This window comes from Diadema antillarum, unplaced genomic scaffold (assembly GCF_040938485.1).
Source record: "Diadema antillarum isolate AM-2024a unplaced genomic scaffold, OU_Dant_1.0 seq00000522_RagTag, whole genome shotgun sequence".
NCBI lineage: Eukaryota > Metazoa > Echinodermata > Echinoidea > Diadematoida > Diadematidae > Diadema > Diadema antillarum.
Genome location: NW_027271474.1, coordinates 266,608 through 290,440, shown reverse-complemented (window position 1 = coordinate 290,440; position 23,833 = coordinate 266,608). Strand labels below are relative to the sequence as shown.

At 42.4% G+C, this 23,833-nt stretch overlaps 1 protein-coding gene across 1 annotated transcript; it reads left to right on the top strand.

The window, feature by feature from the left end:
* Nucleotides 1–2,742: 2,742 nt before the first annotated feature.
* Nucleotides 2,743–11,542, top strand: LOC139734283 (sodium- and chloride-dependent neutral and basic amino acid transporter B(0+)-like). Its single transcript, XM_071645078.1, has 10 exons — nucleotides 2,743–3,186; nucleotides 3,664–3,862; nucleotides 5,454–5,585; nucleotides 6,808–7,147; nucleotides 7,942–8,209; nucleotides 8,668–8,896; nucleotides 9,367–9,479; nucleotides 9,749–10,093; nucleotides 10,584–10,751; nucleotides 11,161–11,542. The coding sequence occupies exons 1-10, from the start codon at nucleotides 3,133–3,135 to the stop codon at nucleotides 11,380–11,382; spliced, it is 2,070 nt and encodes a 689-aa protein (XP_071501179.1). The 5' UTR covers nucleotides 2,743–3,132; the 3' UTR covers nucleotides 11,383–11,542.
* Nucleotides 11,543–23,833: the final 12,291 nt, after the last annotated feature.

Genomic DNA, 23,833 nt, shown 5'->3' with positions numbered 1-23,833 from the left:
GCATGCGGTTCTAAGGGGTATCAAAAGTTTATTCGATGAAAATCGGTTTTGAAATGGCTGAGATATCCAAAAACAAGGTGAAACAAAGAGATACAAATAAAGTTGGGGCATGTCGCCTTTTATTATTAGCAGTTTTTTAGATATCTCAGCCATTTGAAAACCAATTTTCGTCAAATAAACGTTGAATCCTTCTTAAAATGACATGCTCTTTCATATTTCATAAGAGGCTTTTCATTATCTCACTTAGGAATGTTCAAAACATGAATCCCTACCTCAACCAGTACTTTACAGTCCCTTTAACGCTGCGACCCGGCGGATGTCAATACGCTAGTGTTCCGGGAAGCATTTACTTTGCAGAATCGAGTAGGCCAAAATACATGAAACACTAGATGACTGGTTCGGGTGGGGTAAGAGCTGAAAGAGGGGGGGGGGGGTGGGGAGGTTGAGTAGGTTCAAGTTACGACCACTGATGCGCACGATACAGTACATTGCTTCATCTGCATGGATTCTACCAAGTTACCTACAATGATACAGGTACATTGTGCATGAAAACTATACAAATTTTTGACACGCATAATAAAACCATAAAGAAGACACGTTAGTAAAAACTAGAGAAAATATCTCCCCCACCCCCATCCCTCTCTCTTAGACACACACACACACACAAAAAAAAAAGACAACTCACACATGATTTATTAAGGAAGATATCTCATGTTTGTAAACTGTTGAATCAATGGTGTTGGGGGCCGTTGTATATCCGTGCTTCCATGTCAAAAACGGGCTTCTACCCATCAATCCTCTTTATCTTTTTCTTTCGTGTTTGTTTCCTCGTTCAACTTCGGTGTTTGCAGTCAGCAGTGTGCGTGGGTTTGTGTCAGCAGTGTGTTAAAATACCCATAATCATAATCATCATCTGACTTGAGCATAGTAATTGTGAAAGTTGAACATGAAACATGATACTCTATTTCCGAATGTAGTGGAGGGTGGAAGCTACACCACGTGGGCGAGAGGCGGGAATCAATTCACACTCGGAACCAGCGAGCCGGGAACGAGTCACATGACCCATTGACTCGGTCGGTATCAATAGTGCGCATGCCTCGTAAGCCGCTCCCTATACAACTCCCACATTATCTGTGGGCCATGTTGACAACTCTGGTGTTTACAAACAAAGGAAGGTATAGCACGTTCTGTATGTAGATATACAGAGAAGGTATACTCTATCCCAAATCACCGTATACATTGTATTCCCCATCCGTGTACGAAGACGAACTTCGACCAAAATGACTGTACGCCTTACTATATACGAGGGAGAGAAAAAAGAGGCCTCGGGAGGCCAAGGGGGAAAAAAACCTGTACAATATGCTGGAGCAAGACACACCCGTTTTGTGTGTTTTACTCAGTACCGCTTCATAATGGGCTACCGGATATGACTGCTAGATCATAATTTACTACACGATTATGTATGCATGGAAACCACGTGACCTGTGTCATCACCACTTTGGAAATCGAGGCGGGATTGTCACATATCTCCCACCCCTAGACCTCCTCCTCATGGATTGCAATTAGCAGCCATTCAGTAAAAGCACAATACTATGGCCTGCCCTTCATTCATCCCGTTTATCGCAGCAGCAAATCACTTTGTGACTGAGATAGTATAAATGAAGCAGAACCTCGTTCATAAACTGACGTATTTTGTCCTATTCATGAAATAGCTCGAAGAGTTCCATCTATTTTAGGGCCATGTCATTAGAAGCATAATCATTATTTTTGTGTTGATCTGTGCACGCCTGTAATAATAGCATTATATGCAAGACTTCGTATGTCAAGAATTGTATGGGATGGATGTGATTTTCAAAAAAAAATCTAACTGATTACAGTGGACGATATTGTTTTTCTCAGAGAGCATATTGTTTATGCAATTATGAATGTAACGGGACTCTATGTAACACTATCGTTATTATTATCTTTATTATTATTATTATTATTATTATCATCATCATCATTATCATTATTATTATTGTTGTTATCATTATAACTACTACTACTACTACTACTACGAATATTGCTATGACTATGACTATGACTATTACTGCTATCACTATTACTATTACTATTACCATAATCATCAGTGCAGTGAGGCATTGCTGTTCTTGACGTTACTATAATTGACCGTCATAATATCTTGTTGGCAATGCTCCTCTTATAAGCCCAATAAAATCAAGTCATCTTCCATTACACTATAAGGTTTCCATCATTGTTATGAAATCTACGGTACATGTATTTACTATTCAATGCCGCGTGCTAAACGCGTCACGATGATTATGTACAAGTACTAGTATAACAAAAGCCATCCCAAAATTATGGTAACATATGCCACATTCTTTCCGTCTGACTCGCGTTGTAGTATTGTCCGGAGTCAAAAGGGATTACACACACGACCCCTTCCCAGAATAACAACAAAACGAGGTTGGCTATACACAAGGGACGGCTTTACTCACTATAACCAGTCAATGGAAATTCACAACGCTGGCCATTCATTAATAATTTTTTTTTTCACCAGTCACTGACTCTCACGCGAAAGCCCCGCCCACCTTACCTTATTTGCTTGTTCACGCAGATGACGCATGTGCGTGTGACAGAGGGGAAAAAACCCGGACCTACAGTTAACCGTTGCTTGTCTGTCCGCGCGCGCGCGCTGATCCTGAGCAATATACATATTCATGAGATGACGTTTGTTTCGCAATACACACTTGCCATGTGGTTGTGTTTACTAATATGCCAGATAGTAACGCGCGCCGGGTAGCCGGGTGAATGTGTGTGTTTACCACGCACCAGTATAAAAAGCGCCCTGAACGGAACTTTCCTCAGAATCTACTCTGAAATCAACAACGTAACTTCACAACGTGCGTCGCTCTTGACACTTATTTTGGAATACAATTCCGTCGTTGCACCTAATTGTAAACATTGAGCCACCCCATTCTGTGTCGAAGAACATATTTTTCATATTTCTTCATCGGATTGCTAATTTGCGACAAACTAATTAGAGCAGAATACTTCGTGCTTCCCACTTTTTCCATCGAGATAGCAGAACGTCGTGCCTAGGTTGTTTCTTTTTCGACTTTCAGTATCAAGATGACTGAAAAGTCAGAAAAGGCCAACTCGGAAAAGACTGGGTACACCGAAGTGGTAAGTCTTCAATATTTGATATTTTATCTTTGGCTTTTGTAGAATTATCTGATGTATACATACATTTACTGGTTATTTTTGTTCCTCGAGCGGAATTCCATTTGGTTGTTGAGAACGATAACATCACCATAAGAAAAATGTAACCAGATTCTGTAAAGATGTATGAAGTCTTTCAACATTTTGCGGGACTGAGACAATGTATTCTCTTTTTTTTTCGTTTAGGATCCTTTGTAATTGAAAAGAGAAAAGTCAATGTTAAATTTCGTCGCCACTTCGAGAGATCATGTTTTATAGAAATTTGTTCAAATCCAGGAGCTTTTCCTCACTCGTGAGTTTTGTCTCGTTTCGTTTTCAACATGCTCTTGGCGGATATGGTCCGTTTAATGTCATTTTAGATAATAAAAAAACTGCAAATATTATTTCCACTACAGTTTGTTACTGATGTTGTGATATTATGTTGCTGATTTTTTTTTCCAGTCCCAGCAGCAGCCACCTCTGACGCTAAAGTTGAGCAACGCCCCTGCTACGCCGCAAAAGGAGACGATCGAAGACCCCAACGATGAGGATCGCGGCAACTGGTCGAGCCATCTCGACTTTCTCCTTTCCTGTGTCGGCTACGCAGTCGGTCTCGGCAATGTCTGGAGATTTCCTTACCTCTGCTACTCCAACGGCGGAGGTAAGTCAGTATAATATTTCGAGACTGACGATGTCGCATCGTCAGTCTATAGATATCTCTCTTTGATCCGCTCGCTGAGTCGTGAGCTGAGTACAATCATGTCGTCTGTCGCTCGCTCAAGCTTACCTTATCTTTGTCTATGCTTTTATTTCTTGATCTGACATATTTCAAATCGAAATATCATCATGAATAATATGAAATCTATAAAAATAGAAGAAGGTAACGTTACTATGAAAATTCGGAGTCTGATAGGCAGCCGCGATGATTCTGGTATTTGATATGTGGTATGTAACTGAAGAGAGAAATTTGTATTCATATTTAGTGGTAACTAGATCAGAGTTTTGAAGCAAATATTCAGTGTTTAGCGGAGTGTAAAGAAGAAATTTCCTGGTCTGGTCAAATTTGTGACAGAAAACAATCTCTGTTAGCGAAACTGGGCGTTGGCTTATGCCTGACTTGTTAGTGAGAAAGTTAGCAATTTCGTTTCAAAAAATTCCGTTATACTTGTCGGCGAGTTGTCAAGTCAGTTTATTTTTGTGACTAATCATGAGTATTGCGAGAGAATAAATGCACTAAATGATTAACAGCATAATTTTTGGGTAATATAGAGAGAAACGAATACCGATCAAAATATTCCATACTAAGGCTAGACTAGCCGGCACATGTGAAATTCTCGTCAAAACGCCGGCCGGTTAGAAATAGACAAGTGTATATCAACAAACGGGCGAGGCGCGCCTCCCTTGGCCCCCCGCCAACTCTTCTTCATACATTATGCATAAGGAGCTGCGTCCGCCTCTAGTGCTCTGAAAGCGTGAGCCGTGGAATGTACGTCAATGACAAACTCATTAGCATGTGAATGCTGACGCAAGTCTCTGATATCGACCAATCACATGCGAGCATTTTGTGGGGCTCGCCTCCGTAATTGAAATATTCATGACTAATAGCCACGAGCCGCATCGTCTTTGCCCTCGACAAAAAAAAAAAAACGATGTTGTCTGCTAAGTTGAGTTGCCCATTCGCTAGGTGGAAATTTCCATGACGTCGGAGATTCGACCCACTTCGGTCACTCTACTGGCCATCCAAATGATGTTATAGTCAAGTCTGCAGTCCAATTCATTTTATGTTCACTTCCTTCGTTGTAAAAGCTGAAAATATTTGATGAAAGCAAGAAAATGTGCTTCTTACTGCTAAGAACAAATTGGTAAATGAAGTGTATATCAACGATCTCATTTCAAATGTGGACATGATTTATTTTAGTATCAATTTTACAGAGTTTCATAACATGTTTGTGGAAATACTGATGGGTTTCAATTTAAAGTGCATGATGCAAGCAATGAATTATGATTGAATCACGAAACGCTTATTTTTGTCTTTGTATGGCGTCATGTTTTTGTGAAACTATATACAGAATGCGTATGATATGTAATGTAACGACGCCGTATACACACTGACACAAACTTCCTCCACGAACACGATTTCTCCTTTCGATTTCCTTCTAGAATAGACAATTATGATTACTGATTAAAATTCGCATATGATAAATGCAAAGCTAAAAAATATCTCGTACGTTTTGTTCTCCACAATTTTTCAGGCGCCTTTTTGATTCCGTATCTCGTGATGCTGTGTCTCGCTGGAGTGCCGCTCTTTTTCCTGGAACTGGCCTTCGGTCAGTATTGCAGCAGCGGACCAATCAGGGCGTGGAACGCAGTGCCATTAATGCGAGGTGAGTGTCCATTGGCCAATCAGCGTCTTCGTAAAATACGTTGTCTACCCTTCTATCTCTCGCCTCTCCCTCTTTCTGTTTCTCTCGTTATTTTTCCCTGTGAGCGTCTGTGTGTGGGTGGGTGTGTCTGTGTGGCAGGGCTGTGTGTGTCTGCTAAACCGCACATACAATGAAAACGCGTTTTGCGTATGCGAATGATTCACCGTGAGTGTGCAAACAATAATTTGAGCCCCGAATCACCGATTCTTGAAAAAAAAAAAAAACAGAACAAAAACACAACATAACCAGAAACCCAAACACGGACACATAACTTTGGCCGCCTAGTCAGAAGTCCATTATGTATTAGCGAGCTTTCGATCTGCGACGCGAACGCTAAGACGACGTTTCCTCCGGGGGTTGGATGATACAAACAGATGTCCTGCCCATGTGCAGAACATCTTTTCGTGCCTAATAGCGTCGTCTTAGCGTTTACGTCGCAGATCTAATGTTCGCTATTGTATAGTTTTGTGACATCCGGTGGATTGTTTCTTGCGTGTGAGTTGCAAAAGTAAATACTAGGGTTGCGAGGAGGAAATAGTCATGGCTTTGCAGCAATGGCTGCACACAGATAATTAAACCCAATTTTCTACATATTTCTGACGTCAGGACAGAAGATTACCGTCACACTCCGATAGACTTTTCAGGATCGAAATACACACACCTACGTCAAAGTAGGTCCATGGTCAAATTCAGATGGCATTTATTATCTCCCCCCCCCCCCCCAACCTTCAAACTTGATGAAACAAACGAACAAATACTGTCCGTATTGAGAGCCAAATGGTTTATAATTGGTCCTAATGGGGAGATGGTCATTTTGCCGGCCCAGCGGTGAACATTAAATACAACACATACACCCAATACAAAACAAGGGCATTTTTTTGGGGGGGGGGGTGGGGGTTACGGCAGAAAGATACCTTCTCTTTGCGTTTCTCTTTGTTTGTCATTGTTAATGGCCTCTCCAAGAACTTACATTGAATAAAACATGCCTAGTACTTTCTTGGTCTTTCCCCGACGACACTGCAAAAGTAATCACAATTATGCGACCCAACACTTACACTACAGATACAGTATATGAATGAAAAACGCGTAATTCGATCTCATCGTCTGTTTACATTTAATAGATCTACTATTAGTAATGGGTCGAGCAACCTAACCATTTTTGTCTCCTCTTGTTATTGACCAGGCGTTGGCTACGGTATGGTTGTCGTGTCCGCCATCGTGGGGATCTACTACAACGTGATCATCACCTACTCGCTCTTCTACTTCTTCCATTCGTTCTCGGCCGTGCTGCCGTGGGAGGGCTGCCACCATTCGTGGAACACGCCCTTCTGCTCCGAGCTCGTCAAGGAGTGCCTGGCCGCCGGCGGGATCATGACGGACAGCAACGAGTGCGTGTCGGTCGCCAACATGACGGACACGGAGCTGGCCCAGTACAACGTCACCTTCTCAGAGGACGGTAACTTCACCGGGTACAGCGATCCGTCGCACGAACTTCGCGAGAGCCCCTCCGCCCAGTTCTACAAGTAAGAAATTACACTTTCCTATAGTTTTGCGTTTTTGTTAAGTGCGCATCTAGTACATGACATGTGTATGTGTGTCTATATGTGTATATGTGTCTGTGCTTGCTTGCGACGCATTTTCTGTCTACTTTTGTGCTTTTCTTGCCTTAGAAAATGAAGGCGATAACGTTGATGAAAAAATATTAGGTTTATATATTACATGTTATATGGATGTAAACACGCCAGTGACAAAGAAATTGCATATTCATTCCTCTCAGGAGAAATTGTGCGAGCAGGGTAGTTGCAATTTGGTTTATTTCAATTTCGTTGGTCGACCAAGGCCGCATCTATGCTCCTCTCGTTGTTAATTGTTGCGGACAGGCGACTCTCGTGGATATTTTGTAGAGTGTGACTTTTCAAATAAAAATGACCTTCAATAAATCCATTCTCTCAATGGCATAGAGCTGAAGGCAATCAAGGAGACACTGATTACTATGTCAGCTTTCCCATAACTGACAACGCGTAGCCAACTGCACTTGTTTGATGACTACAATATTGCACTGCTTTCAACGTAGATGGCGCTATTCCACTTTGATTAAACAGAGAATGATTATGTTGAAATGATTACTGTAGTCTGCTGTTTTTGTTTTTTTTTTGTCCCCCGAGAAGCCATTATTGAAATCATCTGACCCATAACCACAGCAAGGCGCGTTTGACCTTGGCATTCAGCCAATCGATTATAATCTAGCCTTGATAGGCATGTCCTCTGAAGTCTGACCCTGAAATGACAATCATTGTCTCTCCGTACTTTTGTGCAGGTACGGGATGCTGAACGAATCGGGGAGCATCGGCGAGCCGGGCGTGGTGAGCTGGAAGCTCACCCTGTGCCTGTTCTTCGCCTGGGCCCTCATGTTCTTCTGCCTGGTCAAGGGTGTGAAGTCATCCGGCAAGGTGGTCTACTTCACCGCCACCTTCCCCTACGTGGTGCTCTTCATCCTCCTCATCCGCGGGCTTACCCTGGAGGGTCAGTGGGAAGGCATCAAGTTCTTCATCTACCCCGAGTGGCACCTTCTCCAGAATCCTAAGGTAAGCCTCCTTTTTCTCAGTGATAATTACTCAGTGCTGCTCAACAATGGGGCTTTCATCACCTCTAGCAGCAGACATATCCATGAATTTACAAATAGAAATATAGGAATAGTAAACAAAGCTAAACTTCACCAGTTTTTCAATGGTCAATATGTTAAATTCTTTCAAGCTCTTTTTCAATACCTGCGCCTGCATAGCTGTCTCCTAATATCTCACTCTTCTTATTTCACAACATGTCAATCTATACTTCTAAGTTCTATATTCATCCCATGTACTCATCTTATTCTCTCTCGAGTTGGTAACATATCATCATTGTGACCTATTCTGAGTCAACAGGATATAACAGCTTCATAAATAGGTGCCTATATAGGTATGTTTGCACAAAGCATGTGAAGATAAATGCACTGGATGGGATATTTTATAATCCCTCTCCATCTTCTCCTCCCCCCATCACCTAGGTGTGGAAGGATGCTGCCGTCCAGATCTTCTACTCCCTCAGCGCCTCCTGGGGTGGTCTTATCACGCTCTCCTCCTACAACAAGTTCAAGAACAACTGTTTCCGTGACGCCATGATCGTGCCCATCATGAACTGCGGCACCTCCGTCTTCGCTGGATTTGTGATCTTCTCTATCCTGGGCCACATGGCTCACGTCCTGGATAAGCCGGTAGACAAGGTGGTTGATGAACGTAAGTATATTCCCCCTCCCTTTGTTTGTTTGTTTGTGTGTGTGTGTGTGTTGCAGAGAGACAATAAATGTCAGTGAATCAGTTCTTTGGATGTCAGTAAATCAGTTTGAAGGATTTGAATTCTCATTTTTCTTGTTAAATATGAAAATGCTGTCAATCAGCCATTCAGAATGAGTTGTGAGATACATATTATAATGATGGTGTCTAAAGTATGCCTATTCATAGGCCAATAAACATGAATAATCCATGCAGGTATACTGCAGATAATACAGGCCAAGTGTGGATACGCCCATACCAGTATCCGAGCAGAATCATGCATGAATGGTCTACTTACAGAATAGGAAAGCGAGGATACTTAGCACAACATTATTGCTGGCTAAATTATTAAATAAAAACTTGTATGACTCTGTCTAATGAAAATGCTAATGTCTCTAAAAAGACTGTCATCTCTTTTTTTATGACTTCTACAGAATTTGGGCTGGCATTCATCGCATACCCCGAGGCCGTCACTCTTCTCCCCGTATCGCCCCTCTGGGCCATTCTCTTCTTCTTCATGCTTCTCACCCTCGGCATGGACAGTCAGGTAAGGATACATTGATTCCTCATCATTAATACATGACATGCTACAGAATGTCTGTGAAGATGCATTAAAAGATCAAATGTGGTGACCTTTGAACCCTGGTGTACTAGCCAATATAAGCCCTCGTGTTAATCATCCTGTGAAATAAAGACAAGTTGTCATGTACAATGCATGTGTCAAAGATCACTTTGTACTGCATCTTTTGACTTCCATCTTGGAAGAACCAAGTCACTCACTTGGTCCGTATTCTTTGCATCCATCTCTAACCCCAGTTCTGCATCGTCGAAACGGTCGTCACGGCAATTATGGATGAGTTTCCCTCGCTGCGCAAGCGCAAGCCCATCGTGGTGCTGGCGTACTGTCTGATCGGCTTTCTTCTCGGATTCAGCTGTGTCACCCAGGCTGGCGGTTACTGGGTCATCCTCATGGACAAGTATGCTGCCGACTTCGCCCTGCTCATCTTCGGGCTCTGCGAGTGCATCGGCCTCGGCTGGATCTACGGCGTCAAGCGCTTCACCAACGACATCAGGTCCATGCTGGGAGACCGCATCGTCGACAACGTCCTCTTCAACTTCTGGCCGCTCACCTGGTGCTGCATCACCCCCGGAGTGCTCCTGGTAAGTGTCTCTCTACTAGAATTGGTACACAGTCTTGATGAAGCTGTGGCTTCCATTGAACTTATAAACTTCTGACTTTCAAAAGAAATTGCTCTGCCTTACTGCATATCTGGCAGATATAAAGCACAGTAGTGAAATGTATTAGAGACTGCCTTCAATTAATGCACCATTGTTTTGTCCTTGTTTTCTGTTTGTGCAAAATGCCACTGAAGTCGATTCACAACTTTAGATGGAAAAAAAAAAGAAGAAAAAGGATACTCACCCACAGAATCATTTAAGGAAAAACAAGGGACTGCTTTAAACACTTAAATCATCTTTAGAAACCCCTTCCTGTAAAATTCTGTGGTCTGTCAGTATCAAGTCTTCAAAGTCACTATTTTCAATATGCATCTTAGTCTCTGTCTGGATTCATAAAATAGGGATGGGAAAGGAGACTCCATATTCAATCCTGAATATTTACCCTCTCACTTTTCTTCCATTCCTCTTACAGTTTGTTCTCGGCTTCAACTGGGCTAACTGGACCTTCCCAACGGCCGGCAGCTACGAGTTCCCCGGCTGGGCCCACGCCCTCGGCTGGATGATGATCTGTTCCTCCCTCATCTGGATCCCAGCCATCATGGCCTTCGAATTCGTCCGCGCAGACGGCAGCTTCATGGAGGTGAGTGTCTTAACAAATTCATAACATTCTTGTTTCATTTGTTGTCATAGTTACATCACTATCTCATAAGCTTGTGATAAGAGTGATGAATGCAAAATTAAAAGTTGGGGGGGGGGGGGGAGTGAATATCCCACATGGGGTGATAACAGACTGACGATGACAATTCCTTAGATGGTAAATTTTATGATAACAATATTCATGCCCAATAATGATGTGTTCAAAATTATGATATCAAATTGATATTAGTGTTTGCATTTTGTATCATACTGAAGGTGCAAACAGTATGTATTGAATACCGAATACTAGAATTCATTATAGAAGAACTGATTTATTTGCCAGTTTGATAATGAAAAACGTAAATACTAATTCTCGATCATCTCACTTTATTGTTTTCTGTTTTACTAAACAGAGACTAAAGCACATTTGCACGCCCAAGCCCGAATGGGGACCACTGGCCCTCGCTGACCGACGGGATGCATGGAACGTTCACGCTGCCTACGGCACCGACCTGGGTGGAGAACTGGACCCCAGCAACCCAGTGAAGAACGTGGAGGAAGGCCTGAAGCTGAACGGACCTCCCGCCCCCATGCTGCGCACGGAAGAGGGCGCCATAGGAGGTAGCCACGTATAGACACAAAGCACAGAAAATGACGTAATCTGATGTGCGTGCCTTGTCTGCCACCTTTGGACAAAGAAAATCAAACGCTAGCTTCCCTGCCAGCCTATAGCAAGCAAGCTGCATTTTGCTGCCCGTGAGACAAGCTCAGAGGAGAGGGAAAAAAAGGATTCATCACCAGCCAGAGTTCAAAGGTCAACCGTAGACCGTTCTCCCCTTCTCCTTATGATGCCAGCACACCAGCACATGATGCTGAGAACGAGCGCCTGGCGGGATAGCAGGACTGATTTGTTTGATACGGCTTTGAAAAGAGTCTACCAGCAGCTGCTTTGCTCTCCTGCAGACCCGAATGGCAGATGAGAGGCAAAAATAGAGAAAAAAAAAAGAAAAGAAAAGTAAAGTAAACCTGAGAGATAGTCAGACGCCGCTGATATCGCAGGCCAGGTCCAGGGAGACTTGGGGCGAGGCTAAGCTCCCAGTCAGGGGCCCTGGAACCTGCACCAATTCCTTCCATTCCATCCAACTCTTATGACGTAGTGCTCTTCAAGAGAGCTCCAGAAAGTGACAGGACAGTGTTTGGACATTGTTCCTGCAGTTACCAGAAGAAGGGGTTGGCTCCCGTATCCTAAATAAGTCTCTTCCCACCTCCCTGCTTAGAGTATTCCTCTCATGGACTACTCTGCATGATTTATATCAAGCTTTTGAATGCTAAGAATTATCATAACTTCTGCGTGTACCTCAAAGGGTTAGCTGAAACATCAGACTGGTTTTGGCAGAGAGATACCGAAATCTTGATCACCTATATCTCCCTGTAGTTCCCAGCCTGTAGACGCGATAGCAGTCATGGCAATGATACAGGAACTAGCTGTGATTGGCGCCCTCTTTTTCCAGAGTAAATCACAATCATTGCTTTATTCAGCATATCATTACTCTAAGAAAAAAAAAGAAAGAAGACTACCGAATACTCTCAAGGAGCTATCTAAACTAGCCGATTAGTTGCCAAGTGTGCTAATTAGCATGGACATTATTGAAATAGTAAAGCCATGTACGAATTTTGTGGTTAGTGCAAGATCAGTACCATTAGTATTTATTCAGAGAAGAGGTAAAGAAAATAATGTAGCCATATGTCATGACATATCTAGAAAAAAAAAAGAATATTAGCCCAGACTGCAAGACTACAATATAAAGTTTTGAGCGATGCACTATTCAAAAGAAACAGTAGAAATAACAATTTTTTATTAGTGTAGAGTAGATTCCACCTGTACATAGCATGCCACCCTGTACATAATGTAAATACTCTGTAGCAATATTTGTAAATATATTGTTTATATGAATATTATTTCTTCTTCCAAACATGTATATATGATTTTTTGTTCGTTCGATACATGCACTTGACAAAATTTGTACTGTTCTTATCTCTGTGAGCTTCGTTTCAAATGATATCAATGCAATTATCGTTCTCTAGAAACTGCAATTGTGGAACAAGTTTCCATTTCAATAAAAATCTATCTGGATTTACAAAATATAACTTGAGGAAAGTGTTGAAGAATTTAACCCTTTTCCTTCTATACACTTTCAGATATGCTACATTTTCCACAACTGTCTTTTTACTACTTTTTCTATTAAAAGACCACACAGAAATGAAGAAAATTGTTTAACCCTTCCAGCAAACTTCCCTGTTGCAATTAATTTTTGTTGATTTTCAGTGAACATCAGCACAGATTGCTGTGGTTGCAGCCAGCAATTATATGAAGCAGATGTCATTGATATCATTTGAAATATGGAATCACGATGAAGTCTCCCACATGTGTTTCACAGGTAGACACAGTATCGCATACGTTAATCACATCATTAGCAGTCAGTGCACAATAATGTATACCTGATAAAAAAACAACAACCAAAGAGTGAGAGGTATACAGGAACTGATGAGCCTGTGCTCTGTGTAATATGTGCATGTGTGTTCGCGTGTGTATGTATGAGACATAGTCTGCGAGCCTTTTCTGTGAGATTCAGTTGATGGCGCACGTTTATTTATGTCAGGGTTGTGATGTCACAATCAAACTTGCCTTGTACGTCCAAAATATTTGCAATTCTTGGTGTATGTATACTTGTCAATAATTTTTTTTTGTCAATATGTATCATACAAAGATTATTTATTTACATTTTCTAATGATGAAATATCAACGAAAGCACAACTTGAAAGACTGTCATGAATATTTTAAAGAATGATATTCAACAGATATTCAGTGTCGTGTCTCCTTATAGTTTGCACAAACTTTCCCAGTGTGTGACAACTTTGTACTACAGTTTTGATATATGTATATGTATGCATATATTATATGAAATGAAATATAATATGCTGTAGTGTATTCGTTGGAATTGAATGTACGCACAACTTGTGAAATTTCCATCGCATTATTATGAACTCTCGTAAGTGCCACAAGGATTATTGTGTTAGACAGATATTTACTGGTGCAAGTACGGAAGAAGTTCAGTGCTATAGACCGGTATGATTGTCTTAAAAAAGAGTATCACATGCCTTTCTCACTTTGTTAGTTCAATATTGCTGCCAATATTCCTCCATTTTATCTTTCCCCAACCAATCGGGGAGTTGATACAGAGACGGAAAACACTTATTGCTAAATGTTCATCCTGCTGCAATCAAGCTCAAGCGTAATTTCCTTTTTCTTCACACCGGGTACGAATGAAGAGGAGCGTGGTTTCCAGTCACGCTCACTCACATTTTTCACCTAACTTGCCACTTGAGAGTATCATATGGAAACCTTTGTGACTGTGATTCCGTGTGCGATTCTATTCATGCAAGCTTTAAATGTAGAAATGGTGCTATGTACAAAACATGTGCGATGTAAGTTACCCCAGTATAGGTAACCATGAACCTTCACAACAGGTGTATTTTGCTGTTCCGTGCCATCATTGTTCTACCCCATGCAAAAGGAGACTTAACATTTTTTTTTTTAAGCTTTACAATAATTACAGGGAGTAACAGTACAGCTCAAGCAACTGCAGCTTAGTAATTAATGTGACACTTAAATTTTTATTCAATAAAATGCAGAAAATGAAACATGAATATCAAATGTAACTCGTCTTATAGTGTCGTTCTTGCGAAAGCATAACAAAGTGTTCAGAAAAAGAAAGGACAGAAAATGATAGCAATGCTCTGGGTGTGTGTGTGTGTGTGTGTGTGTGTGTGTGTGTGTGTGCTCATGTCTGCCTGCATCTGAATGCCCTTTTAGCATGTCTGAACAATCGCATAATGTTGACATTGTCGCATATTCTTACAACAGAAACACACTACTTAAATACTGTATATCTTTGATGTGGTGTGGCGTGTGTGTGTGTGTGTGGGGGGGGGGGGGGGGGGGGTTGGGGGTGGGCCAAAAAAAAAAAAGACCCTCCTGGGCATGCAATGATGCATGATAAGATGCAACTAAAGGTAAGACAGAAAAATCAATCATAAGTCAGGTATCAGTCAATCAGAGTATTGAGTATTCAGAGACTTGGGTTTGATTTTCTGACTTATGTTTGATCTCGACTTTTACGCAACACTAGGGTCCAGACTGGTACATGTATTTATGTACAGAGACGAGACGGCAGAAGACATAATTATGCATGTATTAGCTCAGTCTGCACAACACTATCTTCCATCATGTAGCCTGACATTGACCAAGGAAGTAAATGCTGAAACTTCAACGAAACACTCGATGAAAGTTTGAATAAAATCAGAGAATACAATATTGAAAAACTTGAGAATCTTTGAAAGTTCTGGTTCACAGATTCTACAGATGTGCATCCCTCTGTAGATGCAAAGTCTTCAAACAATCTCTGGTATCGAAATAATAGCATGCATGCAGTACATAAACACTTGATCAAATCTACAAAGAAAAATGACAAAATATTCATTTTATGAAAAAAAACAAACAAACACATTCTCTTGATGTTCTTGGTACCCTGGGTACCATATGGAAATCCATCACTTTGTTATTTTTTTTTTTTCAGCATGGTATACCCTAGGTGATCAAAACAAGAAAAATGAGTGAAAGTAATTGTAAAGTCAGCACAATATGAAATTATGGAAGAAAATTTTGTAGTAACTATGAGCTCATTAGTGCGGCGGAATCATGATTTCGGTGATCATCACACACACTACACCAGTGATCTGTGTCACACACTACACCAGTGATCTGTGTCACACACTACACCAGTGACCTGTGTCACACACTACACCAGTGATCTGTGTCACACACTACACCAGTGATCTGTGTCACACACTACATCAGTGATCTGTGTCACACACTACACCAGTGATCTGTGTCACACACTACATCAGTGACCTGTGTCACACACTACACCAGTGATCTGTGTCACACACTACATCAGTGACCTGTGTCACACACTACATCAGTGACCTGTGTCACACACTACATCAGTGATCTGTGTCACACACTACACCAGTGACCTGTGTCACACACTACACCAGTGATCTGTGTCACACACTACATCAGTGATCTGTGTCACACACTACACCAGTGACCTGTGTCACACACTACACCAGTGATCTGTGTCACACACTACACCAGTGATCTGTGTCACACACTACATCAGTGATCTGTGTCACACACTACACCAGTGACCTGTGTCACACACTACACCAGTGATCTGTGTCACACACTACACCAGTGATCTGTGTCACACACTACATCAGTGATCTGTGTCACACACTACATCAGTGATCTGTGTCACACACTACACCAGTGATCTATGTCACACACTACATCAGTGATCTGTGTCACACACTACACCAGTAACCTGTGTCACACACTACACCAGTGATCTGTGTCACACACTACACCAGTGACCTGTGTCACACACTACATCAGTGATCTGTGTCACACACTACATCAGTGATCTGTGTCACACACTACACCAGTGACCTGTGTCACACACTACATCAGTGATCTGTGTCACACACTACACCAGTGATCTGTGTCACACACTACACCAGTGACCTGTGTCACACACTACACCAGTGATCTGTGCCACACACTACATCAGTGATCTGTGTCACACACTACACCAGTGACCTGTGTCACACACTACACCAGTGATCTGTGCCACACACTACATCAGTGATCTGTGTCACACACTACACCAGTGACCTGTGTCACACACTACACCAGTGATCTGTGTCACACACTACACCAGTGATCTGTGTCACACACTACACCAGTGATCTGTCACACACTACACCAGTGACCTGTGTCACACACTACACCAGTGACCTGTGTCACACCCTACACCAGTGACCTGTGTCACACACTACACCAGTGATCTGTGTCACACACTACACCAGTGACCTGTGTCACACACTACATCAGTGACCTGTGTCACACACTACACCAGTGATCTGTGTCACACACTACATCAGTGACCTGTGTCACACACTACATCAGTGACCTGTGTCACACACTACATCAGTGATCTGTGTCACACACTACACCAGTGATCTGTGTCACACACTACACCAGTGATCTGTGTCACACACTACATCAGTGATCTGTGTCACACACTACACCAGTGACCTGTGTCACACACTACACCAGTGATCTGTGTCACACACTACACCAGTGATCTGTGTCACACACTACATCAGTGATCTGTGTCACACACTACACCAGTGATCTGTGTCACACACTACATCAGTGATCTGTTTCACACACTACATCAGTGACCTGTGTCACACACTACACCAGTGATCTATGTCACACACTACATCAGTGATCTGTGTCACACACTACACCAGTAACCTGTGTCACACACTACACCAGTGATCTGTGTCACACACTACACCAGTGACCTGTGTCACACACTACATCAGTGATCTGTGTCACACACTACATCAGTGATCTGTGTCACACACTACATCAGTGATCTGTGTCACACACTACACCAGTGACCTGTGTCACACACTACATCAGTGATCTGTGTCACACACTACATCAGTGATCTGTGTCACACACTACACCAGTGACCTGTGTCACACACTACACCAGTGATCTGTGTCACACACTACACCAGTGACCTGTGTCACACACTACACCAGTGATCTGTGTCACACACTACATCAGTGATCTGTGTCACACACTACACCAGTGACCTGTGTCACACACTACACCAGTGATCTGTGTCACACACTACACCAGTGATCTGTGTCACACACTACATCAGTGATCTGTGTCACACACTACACCAGTGACCTGTGTCACACACTACACCAGTGATCTGTGTCACACACTACACCAGTGATCTGTGTCACACACTACATCAGTGATCTGTGTCACACACTACACCAGTGATCTGTGTCACACACTACATCAGTGATCTGTGTCACACACTACATCAGTGATCTGTGTCACACACTACACCAGTGATCTATGTCACACACTACATCAGTGATCTGTGTCACACACTACACCAGTAACCTGTGTCACACACTACACCAGTGATCTGTGTCACACACTACACCAGTGACCTGTGTCACACACTACATCAGTGATCTGTGTCACACACTACATCAGTGATCTGTGTCACACACTACACCAGTGACCTGTGTCACACACTACATCAGTGATCTGTGTCACACACTACACCAGTGATCTGTGTCACACACTACACCAGTGACCTGTGTCACACACTACACCAGTGATCTGTGCCACACACTACATCAGTGATCTGTGTCACACACTACACCAGTGACCTGTGTCACACACTACACCAGTGATCTGTGTCACACACTACACCAGTGATCTGTGTCACACACTACACCAGTGATCTGTGTCACACACTACACCAGTGACCTGTGTCACACACTACACCAGTGACCTGTGTCACACCCTACACCAGTGACCTGTGTCACACACTACACCAGTGATCTGTGTCACACACTACACCAGTGACCTGTGTCACACACTACACCAGTGATCTGTGTCACACACTACATCAGTGATCTGTGTCACACACTACACCAGTGATCTGTGTCACACACTACACCAGTGACCTGTGTCACACACTACACCAGTGATCTGTGTCACACACTACACCAGTGATCTGTGTCACACACTACATCAGTGATCTGTGTCACACACTACACCAGTGATCTGTGTCACACACTACATCAGTGACCTGTGTCACACACTACACCAGTGATCTGTGTCACACACTACATCAGTGATCTGTGTCACACACTACACCAGTGACCTGTGTCACACACTACACCAGTGATCTGTGCCACACACTACATCAGTGATCTGTGTCACACACTACACCAGTGACCTGTGTCACACACTACACCAGTGATCTGTGTCACACACTACACCAGTGATCTGTGTCACACACTACATCAGTGATCTGTGTCACACACTACACCAGTGACCTGTGTCACACACTACACCAGTGATCTGTGTCACACACTACACCAGTGATCTGTGTCACACACTACATCAGTGATCTGTGTCACACACTACACCAGTGATCTGTGTCACACACTACATCAGTGATCTGTGTCACACACTACATCAGTGATCTGTGTCACACACTACACCAGTGACCTGTGTCACACACTACACCAGTGACCTGTGTCACACACTACACCAGTGACCTGTGTCACACACTACACCAGTGACCTGTGTCACACACTACATCAGTGACCTGTGTCACACACTACACCAGTGACCTGTGTCACACACTACATCAGTGATCTGTGTCACACACTACACCAGTGATCTGTGTCACACACTACATCAGTGATCTGTGTCACACACTACACCAGTGATCTGTGTCACACACTACACCAGTGATCTGTGTCACACACTACACCAGTGATCTGTGTCACACACTACACCAGTGACCTGTGTCACACCCTACACCAGTGACCTGTGTCACACACTACACCAGTGATCTGTGTCACACACTACACCAGTGACCTGTGTCACACACTACACCAGTGATCTGTGTCACACACTACACCAGTGATCTGTGTCACACACTACACCAGTGATCTGTGTCACACACTACATCAGTGATCTGTGTCACACACTACACCAGTGATCTGTGTCACACACTACATCAGTGATCTGTGTCACACACTACACCAGTGATCTTTGTCACACACTACATCAGTGATCTGTGTCACACACTACATCAGTGACCTGTGTCACACACTACACCAGTGATCTGTGTCACACACTACACCAGTGACCTGTGTCACACACTACACCAGTGATCTGTGTCACACACTACATCAGTGATCTGTGTCACACACTACACCAGTGATCTGTGTCACACACTACACCAGTGATCTGTGTCACACACTACACCAGTGACCTGTGTCACACACTACACCAATGATCTGTGTCACACACTACACCAGTGATCTGTGTCACACACTAGTGATCTGTGTCACACACTACACCAGTGACCTGTGTCACACACTACATCAGTGATCTGTGTCACACACTACACCAGTGATCTGTGTCACACACTACACCAGTGATCTGTGTCACACACTACACCAGTGATGTGTGTCACACACAGACAGCTGCACCACACTAGGGATTGTCATAAATGTGGGAGACATACGTAATTGAGGGAGAACTTCATACGTAAAATTATCTCATCCTGAATCCTGAATTACTTTTCAAAATTGCAATTACATCCCCCCCCCCCCCAAAAAAAGAGTATTATACATATTACTGTAATCATGGCAAAATATATAACTAGAGAGGGGCCGTCAAAGGCGGCAGACCCACGCCTCGTACAAAGTCGGGGTAAACATAATGTGCATTCGGTCATCTACCAGAATTCGGTCACTTAATTGCCAGTGTGCTTTATCACCAGCCAGTGAGTTCTACCAAAGATCGTACACTGAAGTGTACGATCTTTGGGTCTTCAGTCACATCACACGCAAATCACATCATTTCACATACGGTAACACTCATTCACAGCAGGAAAGTCCTTTAGTCTCCTCCAAAAATCCATCGAAAATCCCAAATACCACCGTCAAAAGTGCAGAATCAGAACTTTTCCAAGCGCGCGCGAATTAAGTCCAGTTTTAAGAGTATTGTCTACGCGACGGGTCGCCGAAAAAGCGCTAAAAATCGAGAAATACGCCGTTTTCTTGCGGGATATTTTGCTCATAGCAAGCCGAGAGTGTGATGATATCAAAGGTCGTATGAGTGTACGAGCTTTGATGGTATCCACAAAAGCGCAAAAGAAAAACAAAATTTTACGTACTCCCTAGGCAATATTACCCCTATGATTAGTGTCTACGGAAATTATTCAATGCAAGGGTTGTATGCAAATGTCTACTGCACCAGTATTCGGTCACCAACGAGCGCCGCAACGTCCCCGATGCAATTTTGCACCAACAGTGCACAGCGCGATGCATTTTCAGCGGCCTTGCACACGCATTGACATTGAGCGCGCATATCGTGCAGTGTAACTGACCGAGCAAATGCTCCTCCAACGAAAAAAAAACAATCAATGTTAATTTGAAAAACCATCAAAATACGGGCCAGTTTGTGACGACGGAGAACGAACTTTCATAAATCTAGAAGGACATAGTCCCTCAAATAGGCCTAAACGTAAATTTCGGAATTCTTACGAACATTTGAGCAGCGAAGTCGGATCGTTTGGGAGTTTATGTGTTCGTGTGGTAGCGGAAAATCGCAAAGTGAGAAATGGGAAATTTTCGGAGTGGTCACTATATCATGGGGTCAAAACTTCAAGGTCACACAGAATTTGCAAGGGTCAACCGATTATCACCAAAATCTAATCGATTCTTTCCTGCCATTATCCAAACATCCCCTGAACATTTCGTGCAAATTCGTTTACCCGTTCTCTTGTTATCTTGTACACAAACAAACAAACAAACAAACAAACAAACAAACAAACAAACAAACAAACATACGGAACCCTTTACATAACCCCCTGCCGATTTTCATCGGCGTGGGTAACAACTTGGCTGAATAAGCATTGGGATCATTGTTGGTGACTGCTAAAATTAATTGGCCACCTTGATAGCAGTGTACATCTTACAAACACAAGATGGCGCTACACACTGTTGTACTCTGGGTATGGCATGGTGCATCGTTATGTTGAGGCAAAAATTATTCTCTTTGCCCTCTGGTGCAGCTGGGTCTGTTGCTGCAATCTTTCGACGTCCAAGTAATGGCTTTAAAGGGGAATTCCAGACGATTTTCATAATTTTACATTATGTAGTACATAAATCGACAGCTCCATGTGTAGATTTGTGGAATTTATTGTGGTCCTTGAGCAGAGAAACATACTTTTAAAAAATGTAAACAAATTACAAATGTACACTGAACAATGATGGTGACATAGGAGCCTCACATATTTCAGTAAATGCAGCAGTGTACTGTAAAAGTGGTTTCTTTCGCGATGGTTTTATTTTTGTGCTTTTCGCTCTTTGAGGTTGAACGGCGAATTTAACATCACACGAAAATGTTTTGAACTTGTCTCTTGTATAACGTATCATTAGGGGAGAGCGGGGTGAGTTGGGACGCGGGTCAAGTGGGACACGTTCTCTGAATCAAAAACTGTTCAACAAATCAGCGATTGGCTTATATCTACAATAAGCCCCTAGCAACCATACATCACACTAAGAAAGCCATGCAGTTCGGCAAATTCTAAGTATGTATAAATTGCTATTGAAAATTTTCCCCAAAATATAATGTTTTTTTAAAATCAAGTTAATTAACCTGTTGTCTTTGTGTTCATGATTTCAAGGGCACAATTGAAGCTGGTGGTGAGCCTTATTAATATGCAACTAATATAACTTGTTTTTGACAAATGCCTGCATGGTTACTGAGCAGTCGTACATATTTATGTATATGTCATGTGAGGGACAGTTGGGACAACGTGTCCCATTTGTCCCTCATAATAGCATTACATGTAAAGCAGTTCAGATTTTCAAACATGTTGTTCAAACTTGTTTTGTTGAAGTAAAGATCATTTTAAAGCATGTTTGACTGTTTTCATTACCAATGTTTCATTATGCCTTCCAACTTTGACATTTCTATAGACCATCTAGGATGTCACACTTTACCCCCACAGTCCCATTTCTCCCTTGCCGTTGTCCCACTTCACCCACGGGTGGGTCAACTTCTCCCCCAAAATAAGTTTTTTTCTTTTCATTAACTGCAGAAAATTGAGAACAGTGCTACCCCCAGCTTATAGCTCTTTATGTAACCTACCATATGAACCTTCATGCAAGCCCAACAGGAAATGTAATAATCTCTTCTATAAAAAGATATAAGAAGAAAATCGGCGAACTTGAAATAATGTCCCACTTCTCCCCGCTCTCCCCTACCGACCGCGAATTTAAACACATGCGAAAAGGTCCGCACCGATGGAAACCGCGAAAGTTTCTGTACGCGAAAGAAACCACTTCTACAGTAATTCGCATTACAACACTGCTAGCTTGCAAGTTGACCTGTGTAATCTATGCATGCCTTCTTCTTTTGCTCTGCTTCCTTGAGCCCCCAACTCATGCATTCTTATGGTGAGGCTGCCATGTCATCATCCTCGTTCATTGCAATTTGTTATAAATTTTGAAAACATTCTTATTCTTCATCCTCATCATTATAAATCCTGAAACTCTGTACTCAGTATAACTAATTTATAGTTGTTCAAATGTAAAAATCTGAAAATCAACTGGAGGTCTCCTTAAAGCACACATTATGCATACCATTTCCAGACAGGATTCCAGAAACCGATGTACATGTACACACATGTACGCATCTATGGTGGAAACCAAGAACCTGTTTTACCCACAAGAATTTTACCAAATAACCGAGGACCTGTAAGTAGGACTCTTATCAACCGAGGACGCATTGGTATATTACCATACAACCGAGGACCTACAAACATGTACCCCTACATGCAATAGCAGACCGTTTGGAACGGTCTGCGAACCGAGGACATCCTCGGTTCTCTGTGTGTCCTCGGTTTAAATGTAAAGTTCGTATGTGTGTCCTAGTTTTCCACCATGGTAAGTGCACACACACACACACACACAAACACACACACACACACACACATAGAAAAAGGATTGCTATTTTACAACAGGTATTTGATTTCAATGTGTAATATAACAAACATATTACATATATAAACCTTTTATTGTTTGTGAACAAGAGTTGCATGACATAAAATACACTTGATCCATCATGCCTCAACCTGCGCATGTAATGAAGAGAAAAGGTAGAAAAATAATATGAGTGATGAAATTCCCAAATGGAGCCTGATCAATACATACTTTTGAGGACCACGTTACAGTGCAGTATGAGCAGCATTATGCACTGTTGACTACATGTACACATGAAATGGACAATAGATACATATATCACTTTGAATAAATCTTTGTTGT

Excerpts from the sequence above, each read along its gene's own strand:
- LOC139734283 (XM_071645078.1), top strand. The coding sequence starts at position 3,133 with ATGACTGAAAAGTCAGAAAAGGCCAACTCGGAAAAGACTGGGTACACC. Across the intron at positions 5,586-6,807 it reads CGCAGTGCCATTAATGCGAG|GCGTTGGCTACGGTATGGTT; the intron begins GTGAGTGTCCAT and ends GTTATTGACCAG. Across the intron at positions 8,210-8,667 it reads ACCTTCTCCAGAATCCTAAG|GTGTGGAAGGATGCTGCCGT; the intron begins GTAAGCCTCCTT and ends CCCATCACCTAG.